The following is a 23827-nucleotide window of genomic DNA, read 5'->3' as shown; positions in this document are numbered from 1 at the left end:
GACTTGCCACCCTGCTTGGGGAACTTGATGGCCTGCAGTGTGCTGGGTCCTGCCGGTGCCGACGCACAAGCCTTCCTTTGACACCCCCAACCATCCTCTGAGGTCAGAACTGTTACCAGCCCCATCGAGAGGAAGAAACTGAGGCTCAAGGGGTCAATCAAGCTTTTCTCAGCTCCCTGGCCATCTAAGGGTCCAGTCCAAGTCTGCTCCTGGACTGTGTGGGGTAAAGTAAGGGCTGGGAGACTCAGCCAACCCAAAGGGCTCCCTCTTTCCCTCCTTCCCTGCTATGCCCCCCTACTCTCCCTCCTTCCTTCCTCCCTTCCTTCACAAACCCCACTGGAGGATTTCTGTTTAGTGAATGAAGAAATTAACACGGCACCTGCCCCCCACCCTCAGCCCAGACCAGACTGGGTGCTCAGCCAGACTGGGTGCTCCTTTGATGAAGCAAAGACCGTCCCCTGACCTAGAGCAATGGCCAAATGACTGGACGAAAGGTCTTGCCACTAGTGTCAGTGGGAGATGGACAAGGCCTCGAGCTTCAGGCTATGGAGAGAGAAGGGTGGTCGGAATAGGCCCAGAGTGGAGAGGAATGCAGATGCAGAAGACAGAGGATGGGTCTGTCCTGGCAACAGCGGGCAGCTGCAAGGCAAGATGCTGCTGGCAGCCCCTCGGGGTCCTCGGGAGGCAGCGGCTTGGGGATTACGATGGCACCCGGCTGGCTGGAGCCCATGGGCAGGCTCTGATGGCACCAGTTCAGAGCCCAGACTTGGGTCGCATGGACCAAGGCAGTTTCCTCCTCTGAAGAGGACAGTGCCAGCCTCCCCAGCTGTGGTGGGACCTCAGGCGTCAGGCCTGTCATGTGCAGGTGGGGGTGGGGGTGGGCTGGCCACCCACGGGGGCGCACGTGTGGGGAGTGAAGCTGAGGCTGCCAGGTGAGAGGCCAGCCCAGCAGGCCAGGGAGCCCCAGCCGGAGAGCTGGAAGCTGGCACATGCTGTCGCTGCCCGCCCGGGAGGGCGTGGACTGGCCAGAACAGGCAGCAGGGCCCAGGAGTGGAGGCAGAGAATATATCCATCCAGGAAGGGCTGGTGCTGGAGATGCCAGGCCTCCCACGACCTGGAGCAGGAAGCCCTGGGTGGGCTGCAGCTGAGTGACCCTTCCCCTCTGAGCCCCAGTTCCTCCTCAAGCACACAAGGACCATGACAGACTGAGAGGGCCCGGGGGCTTGGCAGGTCTCTCCGCCCGAGATCCAGTCTCAGCTCTGGGCAGCCCTTGCTCTCCTGCCTCAGCTCAGCTGGGGTCTTCTCCCCGTTAGCACCACCCTCAGCCCGCAGCACTGGCCCACACTCCGAGTTCACTACTTTCCTTTGCCATATTTGTGTTTAATGCCTGTGTCTGCCCTTGGACTGTAAACTCCGCGAGGACAGAGGCCACATCCGGTCAGCCTGCCTCCGTCTTTAGTCGTGTATTCACTGAGTGTGGACCATGTACTGGGCACTGTTCTAGACGCTGAGGAGGTATCAGAGGACAGACAGAAAACACATTGATGACTCACACATAAGAGAAGTGGGCTGGAAAGCTGGGGCTACTGTGGCCACAGAGGTTGGGGGCTTAAAACCCTCCAGGGGGCTCTCAGGATGGAGCCCAGGGCCCTCACCAAGGCCTCAAGCTCTGCAAAACGCAGGGCGTGGGTGGCAGAGGAGGGATGCGAATCAGCATCCCAGGACCCCACACGACCCAGAGGTCACACATGGAGCACAGGGCTGGTGATGTGGGGCGAAGCCAGATGTGAGGGGCACGTGCCCCCTCTCAGGATCAGTGGAATCATGGGGTGTTGGGGCAGTGGTGTCTGTGCCCATAATAGACAGGAGGGTCTCTAACCCAGAGGTTCTCAAACTTGTTGCCAGCAGCACACCTTTTTTTCTTTTTTTTTGGCTGCGCCATGAGGCTTGTGGGATCTTAGTTCCCCGACCAGGGCTCGAACGCGTGCCCCCGGCAGTGGCAGCACCGCTGAGTCCTAACCACTGGACCGCCAGGGAATTCCCAGCCTACCTCTTTAAACACTATTAAAAAACACTATTCAACCAAAGTCCTCCTTAGAACCTGACAAATGACACGAATGAGTGGCCGTGTCCTGTAGGGGCAGTGTCTCCCCTTCAGCTCTGGCATATCCTTCCCACCCCTATAGTATTTTCCAGGAGCCCCGGAACCTAAAGGAGCCCAGTTTGAAAACTACCCATATAATCTATCCCATTCATGTTTTAGGGAAGAAAGCTGAGACCAGAGAAAGCAGTCAAGTTCCCCGAGCTCAGAGTCCATGGGGGTGGCAGGCAGGTCACTGGACAATCAGTGCACAACGTGACAAGTGTGGGATGGCAGGAGCCGGGCACCGGGGCAGCACAGTTTGCTCATCCACTCAACCACATTCCAGAATGCCTCCGATGGGCCTTGGATGGCGCTGTGGGGCTCCCGGGGACTCAGGCTGGGGTCCGCCTCCTGGGTTGAAGCCTGCCCTCCTGCCCTGACTGTTGGTGGCCCTGCTTGGGGCTGCAGCAGGACGTCCAGGCTGTGGCGCCCTGCCCAGTGCCCCGAGGCGACTGTCCAGCTTTGCCACAGCTGCCCACGTGCCCTGGCAAGCCACCTGCTCCCGCTGAGCCTCAGGGCCTCGGCCTCTGTCAAACAGAGCAGTGCTGAGGGTCCCGTGGAGACATGCTCCCCGTGGCTCCAAGACCACCTGGACTGTCCCCGTGTTTCACCTTCCCCCTTCCCCCCATCCACCTCTCCTCTCACAGAGAACATCTGGAACCAAAATTCCCTGTGTTCTTGCCACTTGCCACTGCCCAATGGCATCTCCCATGGCGCATCAGGGTTCAAGGGAACCTAGTTTGAAAAACTTGAGTATTAGGAGTTCCCTGGAGGCTTAGTGGTTAGGACTCCATGCTTTCACTGCCCAGGGCCTGGGTTCAATCCCTGGTCAGGAAACTGAGATGCCACAAGCCTTGCAGCGTGGCCCCAAAAAAGAAAACAAAACAAACAACAACAACAAAGAAAAACATGAGTACAACAAAAAAGGTGGAGCCCATAGAGCCAAGTGCTGAATGAACATAGAAAGTGCTTCTCTGAGCCTCGGTTTTCCCACCTGCGAGATGGGTTCAATGTCCTCTACCTGCCTACCTGGGGAAAGTACTGTGTAAGTGAGAGGGCCGTCTGTCTGTCTTGCACCAGGAGCAACCCAGGAAGGTCAGTCACAGAAGAGAGGCTGGGAGGGGAGGGAAATTCACTCTGAGGGTCCTGTGGGTGGCTCGTGGCTAGACAGCCATCCTCAGAGCAGCAGAGCCTGAGCTGTGAGAGGGCCCAGGTGCCACCGGGCCAGGTTGGCACCATACCCTGAGAAGCAGAGGTGTTGCTAATGGGATCACAGCATTAAAGGCTGGATGCAAATGGCCGGGTACCAGATGTCCATCCGCATTTCCCAGGAGCTATGTGGTACCACAGCAGGAAGGGCAGGGAAGAGCCGGACTTAAGTAGGGGTCCCAGGCTCCCAACCACACAGGTGGCCAGGCTAAGGGAAGCCCTGTGTGTGTGTGTGTGTGTGTGTGTGTGTGTGTGTGTGTGTGAGTGTGTGTGCGCGTGTGTGTGTGTGTGTGCGCGCGCGTGTGCAGGCGTGCGCATGTTCCACAGCTTACGATCCTGCCAACACCTCTCCTGAGACCTGAGCCTCACTCCCGGCCCAGCCTGATGCCTCTGCCCAAGGCCCCAGCGGGCAGCCTTGAGCCTGGGGTCCTCACCCTTGCTGCCAGGTGGTACCTGAATGGGGGAGGCAGACAGGCCAGGTGGCCAGGTGAGGATGTGCTCTTCATGCCCTGCCTGCCTGCCTGGACCTGGGTACCTCCTTTCTGGGGAGGGACTTTCTTACCCCTCCTCTGAGCCCGCTCTGGGCAGAGACACACGTGTATTAGACACGTCCCTGCTCCAAAAGGAGAGGCACCATGTGGTGTGATCTGAGCTGCAGAGTCCTGGGTCGCCCAAGCCCAGCCTGGAGAGTCAGGGAAGGCTTCCTGGAGGAGGAACTGCTAAGCAGAGGCCAAAGGATAAGATAAGGTTAGTAATAAGTGAGTGGACAAAACCAGGGTTGTGTGGGACCCACTAATCAGCCTATCACCTTGAGCAGAACTCTTAACCCACTGGGGCTTGGGACTTCTCATCTGTCAAATGGGTGGTTTGAATACTGTATGGCAGGGAATTCTCTGGCAGTACAGTGGCTAGGACGCCATGCTTTCACTGCCGAGGGCGCAGGTTCAATTCCTGATTGGGGAACTAAGATCCTGCAAGCCTTGTGGTGGTATGGCAAATAAATAAATAAATAAATACCGAATGGCAAGCATTAGCATGGAGCATGGCACATGTTATTTTTGTGTCGGGCCAGGTTGGTATCCCAGCAGGGGAAACAACACATGCAAAGGCCCAGAGGCCTTTGAGCCAGGGAAATTCTTCAGACTCCTGGAAGAAGCTTGTGAAGGTCCAGGCCAAGCCCTAGATGGGGAGATAGGAACTTGCGCAGACCTCAGTGCAGCTCCTACTATACACCCAGCCCTCGGCCAATGGAGTCCTGGTGTGCCTCCAACCCTGGGAGGCTGGTGCTACCAATATACACATTGTGAAGAGGCTGAGAGGTGAAGTCATCAGTGATCCCTCAGCCAAAAAGTGGCAAAGCCTGGATGGACGCCCCAGACTCTGAGGCTTCCCACCTGCCCTGAGGTATATGGAGTGAGTCCCAGGGAACTCAGAGAGTACCTGGGCTGCCTCCACCATGGAGGCCCTGCCTGACTTCAGCCAAATTCCTACCTTGCAGACCTCAGTTTCCCTAGCTGTGAAAGAGGGACTAGAATTAAAATCAGTGAGCTGCTAGAGAGCCTTGCTCTGGGCACTGTATACTCTTACCTCCTTGAAACCTCACAGAGGAAATGGATGCTCAGAGAGGTCAGGAAACTCTGGGAGGTCACACAGCAAGGGAGGGAACTGCATTATTAGCCCATTTTACAGAAGAGAACATGGGAGCAGCTCAAAAAGCTTAAGGACTATTTGCTTCCAAAGTCCCACCAGCCCTAACCATCTGACACACTGCCCCTTGGAGAGCCATGGAAAGTTCTCTGGCCTTGCTGTATCCAGGGAGGTGGTGTGGGGACCCAGCAGGGCCCATACAGGCCTTTGGCTTTACTTTTTGGGAAAGCAGGTAGCCCCCGGCACTCCTCAGCCTGACCAAAGGGCAGGTTGGGCCCTCATGGTGGCCCCATCCTTCACCTCCCTCCCTGCCTCTCCAACTGGCCGTCCCTGCCTCCGGGTTCCACTTGACCCTCTTATCCTTCTGCAGATGTGAAATGTAAGGCTCCCCACTGAGAGAAAGACTGGGTAGGGGTCCTCCCACCTGCGACCCTGAGATTGACCAGATGGCATCAGAGTGCCCATGGAATCTGGAGGCAGAATTTTGCAGGTTTGAATTCCAACTTAGCTACTTCTGGGCCGTGTGACTGTGGGGAGGCCCTTATTTCTCCGAGCGTCCTTGCGGGATGATTGTGAAAATGAACCAAGAAATCACAGGTCAGGGCTATGGTCCTCGAAGGAGCACTTGTCCCCTGTCTCGGCTGGCACCATGCCCAGGCCATGGGCTTGAGACTTCTCTGTAAAATGGGGATAGGAGGTTTAAACAGATAATGCACGCAAGTCCTCGGAAGGGGTCCTTGGATGGGTAGGCACAGTGGAGGTGCAGGAGCCAGATGCCCCCTCCTCTGGGTGAGCCCAGGGCACACCCCCAAGTTTGGGCGTATCCTGTTGCAGTTTCCAGCCACCATACCACCTGAATCCATTGGTGATCTTGAGCCAAACACTGAACCCCCTTTCTCTAGGCCCAGAGAAGCAGATCAGGCTTCCCACGGGTTCCTTGGCCTGAAAGGGGTTGTCCAGTGCCTGGAAGAGGGCCGGGGTGGGTCGTAAGGGATATGGTGCCAGGATCAGGGAGAGGCCTGGGGCCAGCGAGACTCGTGGGCATCCTGGGAAGGACAGGGGCTGTGTCCAGCCTGGGTGTCTAGAGCCCAGCGCCAACATAGGCAGCCGGGAGAGGAGCACGGGCTAGCCGCGCCCACTGCAGAGGGTGGGAGAACGCGCCCAGAGGCGGAAGGGGCGCGCGGAACCCTCAGGAACCCCGGAAGGGGCTCGTGGGACGGTTGGCCGCGGCCAGGGCAGCAGCCGTTGGCGAGCGGCGGCCTGGGCCAGGCGAGGTCAGGCGTCTTGCCCGGCCGCGACCACCATGACCAAGGACTCGCCCAGCCCTTCTGGCGGTGGCCGCGTGACACCCAAGAAGCCGGCTACTCCGGGCCCGGCGGCGGCGGCGCTGGAGGAGCAGAGGCGGGAGCTGGAGAAGCTGCGGGCCGAGCTGGAGGCGGAGCGGGCGCGCGGGCGGGAGGAGCGGCGGCGCTTCGCTGCCCAAGCGCGACAGCTGCGGGAGGAGGCCGAGCAGGAGCGGCAACAGCTGGTTGATCACCTGCGCTCCAAGTGGGAGGCGCAGCGCAGCCGGGAGCTGCGGCAGCTGCAGGAGGAGGTGCTGCGGGAGCGCGAGGCCGAGATCCGGCAGCTGCTGCGCTGGAAGGAGGCCGAGATGCGGCAGCTGCAGCAGCTGCTGCACCGCGAGCGCGATGGCGTGGTGCGCGAGGCCCGGGAGCTGCAGCGCCAGCTGGCAGAGGAGCTGGTGAACCGCGGCTACTGCGGCCGCACGGGGGCGCCCGAAGACGCCGCAGCACAGTGCCGCTGTCGCCTGCAGGAAGTGCTGGCGCAGCTCCGCTGGGAAACGGACGGAGAGCAGGCCTCGCGCATCCGCCACCTGCAGGCGGCACTCGACGTGGAGCGCCAGCTCTTCCTCAAGTACATTCTGGAGCACTTCCGCTGGCACCCCGCCTTGCCCGGCATCCCCGACCCCCAGGCCGCGCATTCTTCAGAAGAGCCACCCCCTGAGGCCGCCGCCAAGTCCTCATGTCGACTAAAACCCCTTGACGGCCTGAGCGCGGGCGCCCGCGCGCGCTCCCGCTCCCTCGACCGGGTGCCCGCGGCGTGCTCCAACTCCCCGGACAGCGTGCTCCCCGCGCGCGCCAGCTCCCTCGATTCCTTGGCACCAGCGCGTTCCCTCTCGCTCGACAGCACCCTGAGTCGCCCCAAGGCCCCCGAATCCTCCTCTCCAGACGCCTCCATCCCGGGGTCCCTGAGCCCCCCGCCGCCACTATCGGAGCGCAGGAGACCTAGCGACCCGCGAGGAGGGGAAGAGTCTGGGAGTCAGCCCTGCGAAGCCCTGAACCCCCTGCCGCCGGGCCCGGACTACCGCGAGCTGCTGAAGCAGAACTCGGAGCTGTCCGAGGCGCTGCAGGTGCTGGCGCGCCGCTGCTCCGGCCTGCGCGAAGAGAACCTGCAGCTGCGGCGCGCGGGCTTCTCCGACAAGGCGGACGAGAAGGTGAAGCGGCTCAAGGTGAAGCACGCCGAGCTGACTGGCCTCGCGCGGCGCCTGGAGGACCGGGCCCGCAAGCTGCAGGAGACCAACCAGCGTGCTGTGAGCACGCCTGTGCCCGGCGAGAGCCGCGCGGGCCTGGAGCTGTGCCAGGCCTTCGCCCGCCAGCGTGCGCGGGACTTGTCGGAGCAGGCTAGCGTGCTGCTGGCCAAGGACAAGCAGATCGAAGAGCTGCGGCAGGAGTGCCACCTGCTGCAGGCGCGCATCGCCTCGGGCCTCGGCAGCGCCCCGCTCGCTGCGGGGGGCGCCGCCTGCGCCCAGCGGCTCAACATCAGCGACCTGGACCGGCTGCAACGCGAGTCCCAGCGGGAGGTGCTGCGCCTGCAGAGGCAGTTGACCCTGCAGCGGGCCACCAGCAGCGCCCGGGCGGAGGCGGGCGGGCAGAGCGCGCCATGCGAGGAGGCGCGGAGCCAAGTACAGGCGCTGGAGCGCGAGCTGAGCGCGCAGCGGCGAGAGTGCGCGGAGCTGGGCGCGCAGGCGGCGGCGGCGCGGCGACGCGGCGAGGAGGCCGAGGCGAGGCTGCAGGCGGCGCTCAGCGAGGGCGCCTGGCTGGCGAAGGAGAACGCGCGGCTGCAGGCCCAGGCCGACTGGACGGGAAAGGTGGCGGCCGAGAACAAAGACGTGCGCGGGCAGCTGGGCCTCGCGTGCCGGGAGCGCAACGCCGCCGGCTTGCTGTCGGGGCAGCTGTTGCAGCAGGCGGCACGAGGGCAGGACAGGCAGCAACAGCTGCAGCACGACCAGCAGAAGGCCCTGTGTGATCTCCAGACGGCCTGGGAGGAGAGGCGGGCACTGCAGTGTCAGCCTGGTCACCCTCCCCAGGAACCCCGGGAGGCCCCGCCAGCCCCGGAGTCCCAAGTGAGAAGCAGTGGAAGAACCAAGTTGCAGCTAGGGCCTGAGGACCAAGCATCATCTCAGCCTAGCAGAGCCAAACAGGAGAAGAAGGAAGACTCCCTGCTGGAGAACCCAGTTGCCCTCGGGGAGGCAGCCAGTGCCCCCAAAGTGCCAGATACAGTCCCAAGCAGCCGACCTCTGGACTCCAGGCCCCAGGCCAAGAAAACCAGCTCCCAGTCGAACTCCTCCTCTGAGGTGGAGTCCATGTGGGCCCCTGTGCCATCCTGCCCTACTCTGGACGTGGACACAGCCAACCAGGTGGAGGATCTGGAGCCCTATAACGTGTCCTCGACCCTGGAAGTGGGGGGTTCAGAGGCCCCCACCACCCCCATGTTCAAGGTCTTCCTGGCTCAGTATAGCTACAACCCATTTGAAGGGCCCAACGAGCACCCCGAGAGCGAGCTGCTGCTCACGGCTGGGGATTACGTGTATGTCTTTGGGGACATGGATGAGGACGGCTTCTACAAAGGGGAGCTTGAGGATGGCCGGCAGGGGCTGGTGCCATCCAACCTGGTGGAGCAGATTCCAGATAGTGATGTCCTGGGCTGCCTGCCCCATGAGTTCCCTGACCTTGGCCCCACTCGACTCCCAGCTGGGCAGGGCAAAGATTCGAAGGAAGACACTGGTCACAGCTTAGTACCTGGGAAAGCCCAGGGGACAGTGGACAGGGGGCCACACGCGACCGTGAGGGTGGGCTCCAAGACCGAAGTGGTAATAGAAATCTCAGATGCCAAGATGGAAGATGGCCGGCTGGGCTCTCGGCAGAGCATGGGCAAGCGGGGCTTCTCCAGACCTCTTCTGGGGACCAACAGTGTCTTTTGTGTGGCCCCTACGCAACTTTACCTGAAGAGTGTTGCAGCCACGTCAGCCGAGATCACCTGGGTTGGCAGCAGCCACCCCCACATGGTGTACCTGGATGACCTGGAGCGTGCCCTGACCCTAGCGGGCGTGAGCTGCTACACCTTCCACCACCTGCATCCCGGCACGAGGTACCAGGCGAGGGTGGAGGTGCACCCACCGTGGGACTCGCTGCCGGTGCGCTGGGAAACAATGTCCTCCACCATCACCTTCAACACACCCTTGGCGGGCCCCCCTGACCCTCCGCTGGACGTGCTGGTGGAGCGCCACGCCTCACCGGGCCTCCTGGTGGTCAGCTGGCTCCCCGTGACCATCGACTCAGCTGGGTCCTCCAACGGAGTTCAAGTCACCGGCTATGCTGTGTATGCTGACGGGCTCAAGGTGGCAGAGGTGGCCGATGCCACCGCCGGGAGCATCCTGTTGGAATTTTCCCAGCTCCAGCTGCCACTGATGTGCCAGAAGATCTCGGTGAGAACCATGTCGTTCTGTGGAGAATCCCTGGATTCGGTGCCGGCTCAGATCCCTCACAACTGCGTCACCTGTCTCCGATTGCCAGAGATGTCTCCCTTTAGCTGCACCTGCGGGGACCCGTCCACCGGCAGAGTGACCTCCCCCATCTGCCCTCAGAGGCTGGTGCTGGCTCCCCCGAGGGCCAAGGCCAGTCCCCACAGCCCCGGAAGCTGCGGGGAGCCCCAGGCCAAGTTTCTAGAAGCATTCCCTGAAGAACCCCCAAGGAGGCAGTCCCCGACGCCCAGACTGAGTTCAGACGGAGAATTTCCAAGTGCAGGGTCAGGCAGCCAAGCCCAGAGGCCCACAGAGGCCCGGGAGCTCTCCAGAAAGGACCAGCTCTTCCAGAAGAGTCCCCGGAACCACAGGCCGCATCTGCCCCGGGGCCAGTCTCGGGGGGAAGAGAACCAGTACCGGCACATGGACACCAGCCAAAGCCCTGCTGCAGGAGTCATCTGTCCATCCCCTGAGTGTGGACCCAGGAAAGAGCCGTGTCAGGAGAAGGCTGCCCTTGAGAAGGTCCTCAGACAAAAGCAAGATGCCCCAGCATTCACCCCTCCCCAGCTGGGTACCAGCCAGCGATACGTGTCTGACTTCTGTGACATTCTGCAGGAGGAGGCAGGGCGCTTCAGTCTATGGGGCACAGAGGGGCGAGAGCAGAGGAAGGAGCTCAGGAGACAGAGCGGGCCAGGTCAGGCTCTGGGGGGCAAGAGAGAGGGCTGGTTCCAGGAGCCCAGCTTGGCGCTGTGTCCCGCTCCATCCAGCAGGATCATCAGGATGTCCAGGGGTGGCGCCCCACCGCTGGGAACGAGGGTGGACCCTCCAGCCAAGGTCTTTGTGGCCCTCTCTGATTACATCCCCCTGATGATGTCTGTCACCCCAGAGGCTGCAGAGGAGGAGCTGGCCTTCCGGAAAGGGCAGTTGCTGAGAGCTTGGGGCTCTCAGGACCCCCACGGCTTCTATCGTGGAGAACACAATGGGCAAGTGGGCAACATCCCCGGGCACCTGGTGGCCAAGATGGACACGGGCATGGAGTGGACTGGTCGGAGGTGGCATTTGCCGGGGCAAGGGTACCTGCCCTCCGTGGCCCACCTCGATGGCTTTGGGGGGCTTGGAGGCCCCCAGAGCTCCTTCCCCCTGCCGCAGGGGAGTCCCAGAAGGCCCTCACTGTGGACTCCGAAGACCATGGTGGCGGCTCTGGACTATGACCCCAGGGATGGGCCGGCAGGGGGCCTGGTGAAGGCCAAGCTGTCACTGAGGGTGGGGGATGTGGTCACTATCTATGGACCTGTGGATGACAAGGGATTCTACTATGGGGAGTCGGGTGGCCACAGAGGCCTGGTCCCAGTCCACCTGCTGGATCACATGTCCCTCCAGGGAGAGTGAGTGCAGCTCCCCGCTGGGGTGGTGGCCACTGGCCGGCTGCGCCCCACATGCGGACCCACCACCAAGCCCTCCTCACTTTGTGCGCAGCGCCTGCTCCATGCACCAATGCTCGGAACACTCGGCCGTCCCAGTCCTCCTGGCCTCAAGGGCAGCAGGGCTTAGGTCTGAATGGACCTGTTTCCAAAAGAAAGCAGAGCAAGTAGCCCCCGAGAGGCTGACAGGCTGGTAACCAGCAGGTTTTTGGAGAAGTGCCTTTTTCTGCTCCATCATCAGTACGCGTTTTCTTTAGGAGTTTAGCCTTACTCACCCATTGCCTTGTATGAAAGTCTCAAGAGAAGCCTGCCTCTTAAAAAAAAAAAAAAAAAAAAGCGATCAGAATGTTATTTTTTCCATCTTTCGTTCAACTCCTCATTAAAATGTTCATAGAAAAAAGAAAAAGGATATTTTAGAAGTGAAAGCACAATGAAGGAACCCAGCCTGCCTCTCCTCCCTCTCTGCAGACATGTTTCCCTGGCTGGTGGGGGAGGGTGCAAACCCTTTAGAGGGGCTCAGCTCAGCGTCGGCTTGCAGGGCCGCAGAGGGTCCAGCGAAGAGCCAAGGCTGAGAAGCAGTGCCCCACAGGCGGACTGTGTCCCTGGGGTCAGCCCTTTGTGGAGGGTGGGGTCAATGCCTCCCAGCTGGGGGTCCCCCTCTGTATCTTTCCCCAGCGCTTCTCACTTCTGAGGGGCCTCCCTGGGAGGGTGTGTCCACATTCACCCCATTTACAGAAGAGTCACTGAGACTCAGAGGGTCCCCTTGTCTCAGGTCACAGGGCTGCCGAGCTGCTTCCTCCCATGGTCCTCTGGGGGCTCCCACTCCAGAAGGTGGGGACCAAGGCTGGTCTTCATTCTTCTCTGCTTCTATTTGACGCTCCACTTTTCCCCATGTCCCCACTGCTGTCAAAGAAAGGGCACCACCTTCCCTGGGGGCAGGGGGAACCGATTGGAAGCATCCTGCCAGAAGGATTGGAGCCAAGAGCAGGTTCTCTGGGGAGTTGGTGAATCGGGTCCAGAAGTTTCCACTGTGCTGTCCCCTGGGCTGAGGTGGGAACAGGGAGGGGCAGGCCCAGGGGATGCCTCAACCCAACCTGCATTATCCTCAGAGAACATAGGAACCAGCGTGGAGGCCATGTGGTGCATGCACACACTCACCACTTGTGAGTGGAAGCTTCAGGTCTCAGCCTGGGAGGGGAGGAAACTGTCCACTGAGGGCCATGACCACCCTCTCTCCCGCACAACCACCTGGCCTTCCAGTGAGAAGGTTGGCACAGAGTCTCCTCAGCTGGCTGGAGGGGCAACCCAGACTGGCTCACAATTTCTTTTTTTTTAAATTGGGATGAAATATACATACCATCAAATTTACCATCTCAACCATTTTTAAGTGTCCGGTTCCGTAGTGCTAAGTACATTCACAGTGTTGTGCAACCCATCTCCGGAATGTCTTTTCATCTTGCAAAACTGAAACTCTGCACCCACTACACGACAGCTTCCCACCCCCTCCCTCAGCCCCCGGTAACCTCTAATCTACTTTCTGTCTGTACGAATTTGACTACTCCAGGGAGGTCATGTAAGTGGACTTGCACAGTAAATTGTCTTTTGGTGTCTGGCTTATTTCACTGAGCATAATGTCCTCAAGTTTCATCCATGTTGTAGCAGGTGTCACAGTTTTGTTCCTTCTTAAGGCTGAATCATATTCCATTGTATAGATGGACCACATTTTGTTTATCCATTCATACATCGGGGTTGCTTCCACTTTTTGGGCCCTTGTGAATTATGCTGCTGTGAACACGGGTGTGCAAACGTCTCTCAGCTTTCACAATCTTTCACATCATCAGATCTTTGTGAGCTCACAACCCAGAATAGAACCTGAGGCCCATGAGGAACAAGAAAGCTGTTTTTGCAAGAGAGAACTACCCAGGCCCTCCCGGGGCCTGGGCTCAGGTTGGGGGGCTCAGTGGGCTTCCCACAGTCTGAGGGGGGGCACAAGTATGGTCCCCACCTACTGGAAGAGCAACGAGAGTTTAGCAAGAGGATAGAAGCTTAATCCAGTACTTTCAGAATTAAACACAGTAGCTGTCATTCCACGGGAACCACAAATGTAACCCAAGGAGAATTATGCTAGCCATATTGTCCCATCAGTTTTTACTTAACCTCCTCTCCTGACCATTGGCCAGCATCTCTCACCTTTTTTCTGATAGCTGCAGAGTAGTCTGTGTCACGGCCAGGAAGTGACACCCCACCCCTCCCTCCTGCCCCACCCTGCCTGTTTTTCTCCGTTGCCCTTACCCACACCTGGTATGTCACCTGTGGTTTTTCTACTGTCCGTGTTCCATCCCTACAGCCACCCCACCCCAGCTGGAATGTAAGCCCCATAAAGGCAGGGAGCTCTTTGGCTTGTTCATTGGCCGGCACATAGCAGATCCTCAATAAATATGCTTTCTCTAGTTGCGGAGAGCGGGGGCTACTCTTCGTTGCAGTGAGCCGGCTTCTCATTGCAGTGGCTTCTCTTGTTGTGGAGCACAGGCTCCAGGTGCGCGGGCTTCAGTAGTTGTGGCTCACGGGCTTAGTTGCTCTGCGGCACGTGGGATCTTCCCAGACCAGGGCTCGAACCTGTGTCCCCTGCATTGGCAGGCAGATTCTTAACCACCGCGCCACCAGGGAAGCCCAGAGCTAGCAATTTTTCATCATCCTCTGTGTGTGGCTCCTGTGCAGGGCTCCGGGGGTTCACATCATGTACTGGGCCTCCCCACCCCCTGGAATAGAGTCAGACATGGACCCCGGGAAGCAGAGGAAGGTTCTAATTCTGATCGCGGGCACTGGGGCAGGTGAGGAGGGAGTCATCCTAGGCGGAGGGAAGAGCAAAGGCCCCGACTCATGGGAATAATGAGCGATTGGACATTTGGGGAAACTCAGGGAGCAGTGGCACGGGCTTGGGGGGAGGGGATGGGGACAGGTGCCCACCTGCTGGCGAGGGCCCCCTCTCCTGGAAGGGTTTCAAAGTCAGTCCCCGGGCGCTTTCTCACGCCGCCACCAGGGGGCAGCCTGCGCGCACCGAGGGCTGCTCCGCGGGGACTGCGCCCCTGGGTCAGGGCAGCAGGAAAAGTCTCTGACGCTGTAGGCTTGGGACTCAGGCCCCGCCCAGCCCTGTTCTCTCCCTGCCCTCTCCCCAGAGCACCCTGGGGGGTCCCCCATGTACCCACAGGAGCCATCCTTCTTCCATCCTTGGGGAGACTGGCCAACCCCAGTGTCCCCAAGGCCACGGGAAGTGTCAGTGAATGAATAAAGAAACGCAGGGCTTGGCAGGCTGGGGGAGGCCACTGAGCAGCCACCTGGGTCTGAACCCTAGCCTGCCAGTGGACAGCTGGGAGGCCTCTCTGAGCCTCAGTTTCCTCATCTGTGGCAGGGCTGGGGCAGGAGGGTTGATTTGAGCAGGTCATATGTACTGAGCACGTGGCCCAGAGTCAGGACCCAAAGGAAGACCAAAGAAGCTGGTGAGGGCACAGGTGATGGGGGTGTGGGTCGGTAGCAGGGCAGATAGTTCTGGGCCCACGTCTCTTCCCCCTGGGGCCCTGAGGTCCTGAAGGCTTTGAGCAGGGGCAGGGGGAGGCCACACAGGTGCAGCAAGGTGAGCAGCTGAAGAAGAGCAGATGCCTGGCCGGGGCCCCTCCCGACTGACCAGACGACCTGGAGGCCCAAAGCCTGTCCAGGCCTGCCCAGGAAGGGATGGGGGATGGAAGGATGGAAGCTCAGCTGGCCAGAGGGCAGAGGGAGCTATGGAGTGGGCAAACGGGCAGTATCCGGAGAGTCCAGAGAGTTCTGGAGCTAGGGTCACTGAGCCTGTCCTGGCGCCAGCCACTTCTGCCTGGGGGCCTCTGGCCAGGGCCCAGCACATCGCCAGCCCTCCCCCCAGTCTTTTCTCGTCAGGGACCTCATGTCCCATTCTCGCTCCCCACAATGTCGGCCTGATTTACCCCCCTTCACCGACAAGTAGACAAGAGCTGCACCCACAAACCAGCCTGAAGATGGCCGTGTGGCTCCTCCAGCCCTTCCGGAGGCTCACCTGCTGTGGGGAACCCCATCCTGCTGGGGGCCCCTGGGACCAGCCCATCCTCCCTCTCTTTCTCTCAGTGACTGCTCTCTGCCAATGTGCATATTCAAAACATAATGTTAGGGTGGGAGGGAGGGAGATGCAGGAGGGAAGAGATATGGGGATATATGTGTATGTATAGCTGATTCACTTTGTTATAAAGCAGAAACTAACACACCATTGTAAAGCAATTATACTCCAATAAAGATGCTAAAAAAAAAAAAAGTTGATATCCAAAATGTCAATTCTGACTTCTCAAGAAAATATTAAATTATTATGTTCAGAATAATTAAAAAAACAAAAAACAAAAAACATAATGTTAACTGATCAATTCCAGAGTCCTTATATGAAATCTGTGTTCATAAGAGCAACACAGCATGGAGGTCACAACATAAAAAGCTCAGAGACACCTCCGAGGCCCATTTGAAGCTCATTTCACCTTTTGGTCAACACCCTGTCTCCCTGTCTCACCCCCTGGAGGTCGGATTTGGAAGCAGGGTTGGGGCTGGCGGGGGGTCAGGGGTTCCCCCTAAGGCAGATCCCGCTGGGCCAACTCAGGTCTTGTGAAACCGACAATATCGCCAGGTGAGGCTGGCTCCAGACCCTGGGCACGGAGGGTTCCTGGGGCTGTGGTGACACCAGGGACACCCCAGCTAGTCCCACAGGAACGGACCCATGGCAGACCCCACCAGTCTGTCTCAGTTCCGATGGCTGGGGGGAGTCTGTCATGCGTCTGTTCTGGGACCCATGAACAGAACAGAGGCTCCCCCTCTCTCAAAAGCCCTGGCCTCTGATACCTGGCTACGGGCCCCATTGTGCTCTGGGCCCTCAGGGAAATTCCCTTTCGATCCTCCGGTAACTGACCACCTGATGTGCTGTGCCTGCCTGGCTGGACATCCAGGACACTGACCTCAGCCTGAGGGACCCCATGGGCCACGTCCCCTTGGTCAGGGTGCTTTGGTCAGAGGGGGCTCACCTGGAGGCTTGGACCCTCCTGCTCAGTTTCCTCTTTTCTAAAATGGGCCTTCCAGCTGCCCGGCCCCTTCAGCCAGCTCACTCCGGATGTCCTTCACAAGTGCCCTCCTTTGCGTCTTGGGGCCATCTTCCCCACCTTCCCCATCCCACCTGCCCCCACTGGATTCGGCTGCCCCTCCCAGGTGCATGGACAGCCTCCAGGCACAGTCCGAATGGCCTGGAATTACTCATTAACTCTGCTGCTTCCCCTATCAGACTGGGTCCTCCTCGAGCCCTCCGTGCAGGCATCGTGACCTGGCGACATGGCGTGGAGCAGACATCAAACTGGACGTCGCCTTAAGAAAGGGTTGGCCTGGGGCTCCTGGTGGCCGCACTTCCCAATGAGACCTGGCCTGTATGGAGCCCTCACCATGTGCCTCAGCTTATGTATGCTCGAGGCCACCTTATCCAGGGGGTATAATTATTTCCCCTTTTTACAGATGGAGAAACTCGGGCTCAGAGATGGGAGGTCATTCATCAAGGTCGTTCAGCAAGTTGGTGGCAGAGCAGGGGGTCTGAGCCCAGGTGTGTCCCTTTGCCCCTTGCCCTTATCTATCTGGAGGATTCCTTCCCCCAGCCTGGGGGCAGGGCCTGGGTCTAGGGAGGAGGCCAGAGGGAGGGATAGTCAGGAATTCAAATTGGTAGAGCTGGTGGGGGAGGGCTGGAGTGCCTGGGAGTGGCCAGCAGTTAGGGCTTGGGCAACAGGGCTCTCTGTGTGCGGGACGCCGGGGGAGGGGGGGGCAGCTGGGCAGGTACAGACTCTGCTGAGTCAGAGATGCCCCAGGGTCTCCAGGGGGAGGCGTCTGGCAGGTGGCGCTGGCTGGGGCCAGTGAAGGCACCCCAGGGTGGTGGGCCAAGGGGTAGAATTGGGCGCTGAGGCCCCACCCCAGGATCATTGGGATTTAAGGAGAAAGAGGCCTCCGAGAGGGCAGAGGGCCACATTTTCCAGATGGAGGGAGTGGTCAGCCCCACAAGGTCAGGCAAGATAAGGGCCGTTGGGCCCAGCCTCCCTCGTGACTGTGACCAGAGCCTGCTGTCCCAGCCCAGGGGCTTCCTGATGTCCAGGCCACGAGGGAGCTGGCCCCTCCCCTACTGCACAGGAAGCCCCACTAGGCCCTGCTGAGGGAGGAGGCTCCCCAAAGAAAACTGCAAAGCTGGAATTTGGAAATTCCAAGCGCTCCCCACCCTGTGCAGCCTTGGTCCACCACCATCCCTCTGGTGATCCAGCAGAGCCCCCAGGACACTGCCCCCAGCTGGGATTCAGGAGGGGCCGGCCTTCTCCACTCCTGCCCCCTCCTCCTTCTGCCCACCTCTTCCCACTCCTCGGTTGGAGGTTCTGCTGGGCTTCTGCTTGCCCACCCAAGCCCAGTGAGTAGACACTGCTATCAGCGCCATTTCACAGGTGGGAAAACTAAGGCTGATGGCTATCAGTTCTAGCGCAGCCAGCTGGTCAGTGGCACGGCCAGGATTTGGATCCTGGTCCAATTGCCTCCCCATGGGCTTCCCCCAGAAACAGACCTGCCAGCCTTGGTCTACACCCTCCCCAACTCAGAGTGACAACAGGGCCCCCTCCTTCATCCGTCCATTCCCCTGGGCCAGGTGCAGGGGCCGCAGCTTCCTGCAGACAGACCCCACAACAGACCCTGCCAGTCTAATGGTGGAGGCAACCAGGAAACTGAAGAGCAAGGTGGGGGGTGATCAGGAGCGGGAGGCCCAGGCCTGGGGGAGTTTGCAAGCAAGTAGGGGGCAGGCAAAGCTTCCCAAGAAAGGGAGGTTTCACTGAGATTTTTTTTTTCTTTAATTCCTGATTATTTTTCTTTCTTTCTTTCCTTTTTTTTATTAATTTTTTTTGGCCGTGCCACGCGGCATGTGGGATCTTAGTTCCCCAACCAGGGATCGAACCCACGCCCCCTTCAGTGGAAGCTCAGAGTCTTACCCATTGGACCACCGGGGAATTCCCTATTTTTCTAAAAAATAAAAATAATACATAGACGTGATGTAACAATTCCAACAATACAGGAGCACCTTGAGTTAAATGTGAAGACTCCCCACCCCTCCCCACCTCCTCCTCCCATGGGTCTCTTGCCCTGGTTTCTTTAGGAATTTAACAACCACATATAGGAATGGAAACACATATATAATTTCTGAAAACCAGAAATGTGATTACATCGTCCACACTGTTCTGGATCTTGCTTCTCCCACTTAGAAGAATGTCTTGGCCAATGTAACAGTAAACCTTTCACCCCTCCTGGCCTGTCTGCCTAGGGACAGTGCCACACCTTCAGCTGGGCTCCAGGGCTGTCTTGCCTCCCCTGGGTGATCGGTGGACTGGGCTCCTCTGCACGCCTCCCGCACAAATTTGTTCAAGACCCTGGAAGCTGGCCTGGGCTGGCGACGCTCCCCACCTCTTGACTCTCATCACGCCCCCACAGTCCCCTGTGCTTGGCACCTGTCCTGCCAGCCTCCTCTGGGTGCCTCAAAAAGCCTTCTCTCCCTTCAGGAGTTTGTACCTGCTGCTCCCCTGCCTGGCCTCACCCTGCCTCCCACCCAAAGTCTGGCCTTTGGGTCTCAGCTATTAATTCACACATGAACCAAATCGCTACTGATCACAGTCCTAGGCACCGGCTGCAGCAGTGAACCGTGGATGAGCAATAGGGTCATCACGGATGGTGCAGGGATGGAGAGGGAAACAGGGAGTGAGGATAAAGAGTGAAAAACGGCCGGGCCTGGAGAGGCACTGGAGCTGATGATGCTGAGGAATGGCATGCCGGGCAGAGGGCACCACATGGCCCCGCCAGCCAGGGCAGGACCTTTTGAAGCAGCCTGCACCGCTCCCAGCCCTGTCCAGCCCTGCTGTGAGCATTCTCTCATCTCCCCCCTTGACCTTGGTCCGCTGGGCCCCCTGTGTGCTGTTCACTAGCCTGTGCCCACCTCCTTCCTCCTCAGTGTCGGCAACTGTGGCTTGAATGACCATCAGGGGCTGTGGCCTCTTTTGGGCTCAGGGTGCCTGGCTCTGCCTGGGGCTGTGGGATTACAAAGTGAGGGGAGGGGGCTAGTGAGGGAAGGGCCCTGTCACAAGGCAGGGCCTTAACTGGAGAGAATGTGCACGTCAGGGGCCTTTCTTCAGATGCTGGCTGTTTCAAGAGGCTGCACCGAGCTCTTGCCTGTCGGGGGGCCTGGGTCAAGCTCTGCTGTGTAACCTTGGGCAGGTGACCTTAACCTCTTTGAGCCTCAGTTTTCTCATCTATAAAATGGGGTAGTAACACCCCCCTCTCAGAGGTGGTGTTGAAGAGTAGCAAGCCCATGTGTGTGAAGTGCTTGCCTGTCCCTAGAGTGAGGAACCAATGTTGGCAGCCAATATCAGCAGCTCAAATTTGGGTGGGGCTGCTGCTCTTGCAAGAGAAATTCTGCTTCCCCGTTGGGCAGCCTGAACGCCAAGTTGCTGCAGTGCCACTTTCTCCCCTGTGTGTACCACGTGCCATGCAACCCTTGTGACAAGGAATGAATGAAGCCCACAGGGCTTGGGAAGCAGCAGGTGGGGTACATTGCTGCAGGAGGGAAGTGGGGTCGGGAGGAAACCCATTCACTCATTCCTTTGACTTTTCATTGAGCGCCTGTTTTTTTTTGTTCTTTTTGTTTTTATTTTTTAAATTTTTTGGCCATGTTGCACAGCATGTGGGATCTTAGTACCCCGACCAGGGATTGAAGCTGCTCCCCCTGCAGTGGAAGCATGGAGTCTTAACCACTGGACTGACGGGGAAGTCCCTGAGCACCTGTTTGATGTCAGGCTTGAGCCAGGTTGGTACTGGGTCTACAAGAAGGAACAAGACAGTCTTCCTGCCCTCAAGGCACCTGTCCAGCAGCAGCAGCAGCAGCAGCAGCAGCAGCAGGACTGGATCAGGGTGAACAGCCTGGGATTGGGGAGGGGGGACTTCCTGAAGGAGATGACGTCGGAGCTGGGTAGGAGTTCTCCAGGCAGAGGTGGGGAGGAGGAAGAAGGGTGGCTCAGGCAGCAGGAGCCCTGGGTGCCAATGCCCAGAGGTGGGAGGAGAAATCACAGCATGTACAAGGAACAGAGTTTTCTGATACAGGTTGGGGCGGGGGGTGGGGGAGGAGAGGTGAGATGTGATATTGTATGGGACATATTTATACTAAAATATTATTAGTTGTTTATCTGAAATGCAAATTTTAACTGGGCATCCTGTATTTTTTTATTTGTTATATCTTGCTGTCACGTTAAGAAGCAGCAGTTTACCCTTTTGGGATATTTTGTGTGTTTTTCTTTCTTTCTTTCTTCCTTCCTTCCTTCCTTCCTTTCTTTCTTTTCTCTTTCTTCCTTTTTTATTGAGATGAGATGATGGTAAAAGTAGCAGATCAGGGGGAGGGATAAATCAGGAATTTGGGAGGAACAGATACACACTACTATACAGAAAATAGATAAACAACAAGGACCTACTGTATAGCACAGGGAACTCTATTTGATATTTTGTAATAACCTATATGGGAAAAGAACTTGAGAAAGAATACATGTATATATTCATATACATATATATGTATCTGAATCACTTTGCTGTACACCTGAAACTAACACAACATTGTAAATTAGCTATACTTCAATTAAAAAAAAAAAAGTAGCAGATCAGCTCTCCTGCCTGGCTTGAGCCATCCTACACCGACATAGCGACATAGCAATCGTAGTTACTTTACCTAGGACTTGCCAGAGCCTGACTCGACTCTACCTGCCCAGCCTCATCTCATTGAATCCTCCCAGGAGCCCCAGGGGCAGGTGCCATTATTATTCCCAAATGACTGATGGGGGAAGATGATCAGAGAGGTTAGGTCCTGTACTAGACACACAGAATCCAGAGGGAGTTGGGACAAAAAAACACACCTCATTCTCACTGGTTCTCCCATCCCTGCCACCATGTGGTTTTTATATTTCCACATTACTTTCCACCCAGATATAGTTTTACGGGGTTGCTGTTAGCAAAAACAAAATTTTGAAATCTGCTATTTTCACTTAATATTATATCAAAACTTCCCAAGTTTTTTTTTAATATTTATTTACTTATTTTATTATTTATTTATTATTTATTTTGGCTGCTCTGGGTCTTAGTTGCAGCATGTGGGCTTCTAAGTTGTGGCATGCATGCGGGATCTAGTTCCCCCACCAGGGATCGAACCCAAGGCCCCTGTATTGGGAGCGCAGAGTCTTACCCACTGGACCACCAGGGAAATCCCCCACCACCCCCAACTTTTTAAGTGTGTCTATGTAATGATATTGCACTAGAAGCAGAAGCGTAACCATGCTTGGATTTTATGAAGTGCTTGACTGGAAGTCAAGCTTGGGGGTGGCCCCTGGAGGTGGGGACACCATGCAAGGCTACCCAGTAACCAGGACAGAGATGGTGAGAGTCTAGCTCACTGTGATTTAGAAATCTAAATTTCTAAAACCCAACCCAGACATCTTTTTTCCTGGCTTTAAAAAATATGTACTAAGTATGCAGAATTTGGAATGTTTTGGAAAGTTAAAGAAGCAGGAAAAATAAAACCTCACGCTCAGGATCTGAATTGCTACATCATTTTGGGTAAGTATACCTGGCAGGACCTATTCAAGTTGAAAACACCCACATATCACTAAACCCATAGATTCTACTTCTAGAAAACTATTCTACACAAGTAAGATCTTTTTTGGTAAGACGTGAAAAGACACATGTTGACATCAGAGTAGGAAGTGTAGATGCACAGGTGTTAACGTTACTTCAGAGCGCAGACTGGGGAGAGGAGAATTAGTAACTTTTAAAACATGTAGGGACTTCCCTCGTGGCTCAGTGGTTAAGAATCCGCCTGCCAATGCATGAGACACGGGTTCGAGCCCTGGTCCGGGAAGATCCCACATGCTGCGGAGCAACCAAGCCCATGAGCCACAACTACTGAGCCTGTGCTCTAGAGCCCGAGAGCCACAACTACTGAGCCCTTATGTCACAACTACTGAAGCCTGCGCGCCTAGAGCCCGTGCTCTGCAACAAGAGAAGCCACGGCAATGAGAAGCCCGTGCACCCCAACAAAGAGTAGCCCCCACTGCCCTCAACTAGAGAAAGCCCGCGCACAGCAACGAAGACTCAACACAGCCAAAACTAACTAAATAAATAAATTTATATTTAAAAAACACACACTAAAATATATCCGTGTATTAAAAAAAATCCCAAACCCTAGGAAGAACCTCTGTAAATATTTTGATGTATTTTCTTCATTTGCTTTTCCACGGATCAATATTTTGCATGCATCAGGTACATACAATTTTGTAGTTTGCTTCTTTTTTTTTTTTTTTTTGCTTCATATCATTTGCATGCTTCCAAATTGTAAAATGGTATTTATAAATACCATTCGTAGTGACTGTTTACCATTCCATCATGTGGACCATTTAACCAATCCCCTATTGTCATTTACGTTGTGTATTATTTTGTCATTATTATAAATGACACTTTAAAAATATGATCACACATTAATTTTAAAAATATTTTATTGAAATATAGTTGATTTATAGTGTGTTAGTTTCAGGTGTACAGCAAAGTGATTCAGTTATATATATATATAAATATATAAATTTTTTTTACATTCTCTTCCATTATAGGTTATTACAAGATATTGAGAATCATTACTCATACATTAATTTTCAAATGCAAATGAAACGAGTGACCAGTGAGTACCTGTAAGTCTCAGGTGTGCTCCTGGCACCAGGGTTCCAAATACAAGCTTACAGTCTGGTTAGAGAGACCGACCATCAAGCATACAGTCTACAAATGCAGTTAATTTCCTTAAAACAAAATCCCAGAAGAGGAATTACTGGTCCAAGGGGGTATGCTCATTTTAAAAGATTTTTATTTTTGGCTCTTACTGCCAAATTCATGTTCATGAATTTTTTTTTTTAATAATTTTTTTTTTTTAAACTTTGGGTTTATATATTTATTTATGGCTGTGTTGGGTCTTCGTTTCTGTGCGAGGGCTTTCTCTAGTTGCGGCAAGTGGGGGCCACTCTTCATCGCGGTGCGCGGGCCTCTCACTGTCGCGGCCTCTCGTTGTGGAGCACAGGCTCCAGACGCACAGGCTCAGTAATTGTGGCTCATGGGCCTAGTTGCTCTGCGGCATGTGGGATCCTCCCAGACCAGGGCTCGAACCTGTGTCCCCTACATGGGCAGGCAGATTCTCAACCACTGCGCCACCAGGGAAGCCCCGTTTGTGAATTTTGAGGCAACTTATATGCTTCCAGTAGTATAGGAGAGTGATTACCCACCAGACCCCTGACTGTGTTTGAAGGTTATCATTTGAAACTGATTTCCAATTTGTTAAAAAAGCAAAGAAAAAAGTTTTAATTTGCTTGTCTTTGGTTAGTAGGGCATTGACAGCTTTTCAGTAGTTTCTTCAAATAGTCCTCCACTGAGCTCCATTCCAGGGATGTTTCTTTGCTTCTTCACTGATGTTTGATACTTCCTTTTTCA

At 56.4% G+C, this 23827-nt stretch overlaps 1 protein-coding gene across 1 annotated transcript; it reads left to right on the top strand.

The window, feature by feature from the left end:
- Positions 1 to 6302: 6302 nt before the first annotated feature.
- On the top strand, positions 6303 to 13782 carry LOC309610729 (RIMS-binding protein 3A-like; the record flags this gene model as incomplete). The annotated part of the gene is made up of 1 exon (XM_082353923.1): positions 6303 to 13782. One exon carries the CDS (start codon positions 6303 to 6305, stop codon positions 11187 to 11189), a length of 4887 nt encoding a protein of 1628 aa, XP_082210049.1. The 3' UTR covers positions 11190 to 13782.
- Between the last annotated feature and the right edge of the window lie 10045 nt (positions 13783 to 23827).

The sequence above is a fragment of the Balaenoptera borealis genome (genome assembly GCF_965194805.1).
Source record: "Balaenoptera borealis genome assembly, chromosome: 14".
NCBI lineage: Eukaryota > Metazoa > Chordata > Mammalia > Artiodactyla > Balaenopteridae > Balaenoptera > Balaenoptera borealis.
The sequence above is the reverse complement of the archived record's forward strand: the minus strand, read 5'-3'. Positions and strand labels throughout refer to the sequence as shown.